The sequence below is a fragment of the Podarcis tiliguerta genome (genome assembly GCF_965153285.1).
Source record: "Podarcis tiliguerta genome assembly, chromosome: 6".
Classification (NCBI taxonomy): Eukaryota; Metazoa; Chordata; class Lepidosauria; order Squamata; family Lacertidae; genus Podarcis; species Podarcis tiliguerta.
In genome coordinates this window covers 82115820-82118189 of record NC_139539.1, presented here as the reverse complement: position 1 = coordinate 82118189, position 2370 = coordinate 82115820, and the positions used below count along the sequence as shown (strand labels likewise).

At 46.3% G+C, this 2370-nt stretch overlaps 1 protein-coding gene across 1 annotated transcript; it reads right to left on the bottom strand.

The window, feature by feature from the left end:
• Window positions 1-523: 523 nt before the first annotated feature.
• LOC310680252 (large ribosomal subunit protein mL66-like) lies at window positions 524-1716 on the bottom strand (the record flags this gene model as incomplete). The annotated part of the gene is made up of 2 exons (XM_083446629.1): window positions 1180-1716; window positions 524-619 (listed from the first exon to the last, which is right to left on the bottom strand). Exons 1-2 carry the CDS (start codon window positions 1696-1698, stop codon window positions 524-526), a joined length of 615 nt encoding a protein of 204 aa, XP_083302755.1. The 5' UTR covers window positions 1699-1716.
• Between the last annotated feature and the right edge of the window lie 654 nt (window positions 1717-2370).

The window sequence follows — 2370 nt, the reverse complement described above, 5'->3', positions numbered from 1 at the left end:
TGAATTATGGTGCTGGAGGAGACTCTTGAGAGTCCCATTGACTGCAAGAAGATCAAACCTCTCCATTCTTAAGGAAATCAGCCCTGAGTGCTCACTGGAAGGACAGATCCTGAAGCTGAGGCTCCAATACTTTGGCCACCTCATGAGAAGAGAAGACTCCCTGGAAAAGACCCTGATGTTGGGAAAGATGGAGGGCACAAGGAGAAGGGGACGACAGAGGACGAGATGGTTGGACAGTGTTTTCGAAGCTACCAGCATGAGCTTGACCAAACTGCGGGAGGCAGTGGAAGACAGGAGTGTATGGCGTGCTCTGGTCCATGGAATCACGAAGAGTTGGACACGACTAAACGACTAAACAACAACAAGTCACAGCTTTAGTTCCTTTGTCTTCAAATGGATATGTAACACTATTCTTTTTTATTATCATTTGGAGTTTATTTGGGATTTAAATAAAGGAAGATAAAGTTTTGTTATCCTGAAGCAACATTTATTGCATTATCTTTCAGTTAAATGACAATTCTACTTAGCCATCAAGTTGCCTCTTTTCTGAAAATTCCTCTATGCTTCCAGAGGAAAAATGTTCATTTGGTTCTTTCCAGAGCACCAGATATAAAAATACCTGTAATGGATTGAGAAATACTGAACCACAACTACTGTAATTTACTGCCAACACTAGCTCTACACTATCCTAGTGGTTAAAATGAAGAGGCTTTGACCCATAATTAACATTATCACGGAGTATAGGTGTAATGGTTCTAGGGGTTGCTCGTGTGTAAGCCAGTGCAAACACCTGGCTGGATTGCCTGAGTGAACCTTTCCTGTCCGGACAGCCACTCACCCGTGGCTGTCTCAATCGCTGGCAGAATCCGTCAGTGGGCGTTTCTTAAACTTCTTCCAGCAAAGAAGCTCTTTGACGCCTAGTCTTCTCCTACTATCTCTGTGCGAAAGCCTTCTGCGCAAGGAGGGCGTAGGCAGCGGAGGACCCTTCCTCTCCCCGCTGGTCCCCGGCAAGGAATCATGGGACCGCCTCGCCAATTCCCCCATCTGCCCCCCTTCTCCACTGGTGCTACACTGATTCTCTTCCCCAGAAGATGGGCTGCCTCTCCCAATCCCTGGACGCTCTCCAGAATCCCTCAGGATTTTGCTCTCTCCCTCCTTCACTGATGGCAGTTCCCTGACAATAGGGTATGATGTAGGCATGGGAACCTTGCACAACTTGTGTCCCTTGGGCCGCACAGATTTGATAGAGTATTGGGTAAGATACCTGTTGAGCTTTGGTTTCTTGTTTTTTGGAACAAAACCTTTGGGGAGTTTAGGTTTATGATTTGGCAGCGAACCTGCTTGATGCGCCATTTTCACACACACCTCAACTTTTCTGTGCTCTTCCGTACAGAGGCCTGTAACTCTCCTGGGCAGCATCCTTCCCTCAGAGGTTATGAATTGACTGAGCAATAAAACATCCTCGTAAGAATACTTGTGCTTTAGGTTCCAGTGACAGAGAGGACATTGGCCAGAAGGATTTGGAGTTGTTGGGGCTTCCTCAACTTCCAGCACTTTACCTTCAATAATAGTTGTGTTTCTTTCAGTAGTTTCTACAACCTGCCTCAATCCATGAGATGGGGCATGAGCCCAGTTCCCCCACAAGAACCCAGACACCAGACACCTGCAGCCGGAGAACAGCAACATGGACGCAGCCATCTTGGCAGCCCTCTGACGGCTTCCGTTTCATGTAACACTATTCTAAGCAGTTGTACTCAGAAGTTTAAGCCTTGCTGCGTGATCGGGCAGCACTGGGATGGAAATCACTTCCACACAGCTATTGTGATACCCTGAGAATCCTTTCTTTGTCACAGGCCGCAGACTCTCCAAGTGCTCCTATTTTCCAGGGACTGTCCCAGATTTACAAAAAGCCCTTCTGGTTTCTGTTTTGATTCCAGAATGTCCTGCTTTTCCTTAGGACATACCTATTTTTATCGGATAAATGTTGGAGGGTATAGAGTTATGCAACCCCTGAGCCAAGAAGACAACTGTACAACCTTTAGAAGACATCTGAAGGCAGCCCTGTATACGGAAGTGTTTTGTTTTGTTTTGTTTTAACCGTTTACTGTTTTACTATGTTTTTATATATGTTGGAAGCTGCCCCGAGTGGCTAGGGCAACCCAGTCAAATGGCTGGGGTATAAATTATTAGTATGGAACAGGACATCCCTGTTTTCATTGGAGAAATGTTGGAGGGTATGGGGTCACTCAACCCACCTAAGTTCTCTTCTTCCACATTGGAACTCTGTGCTCCTCAACCCCTGTCTCAATCCGGAGCTGTGCCATCTGCAGTGGAAATAACAGCAAACTTCAGGAAATAGGAATCTGCTTG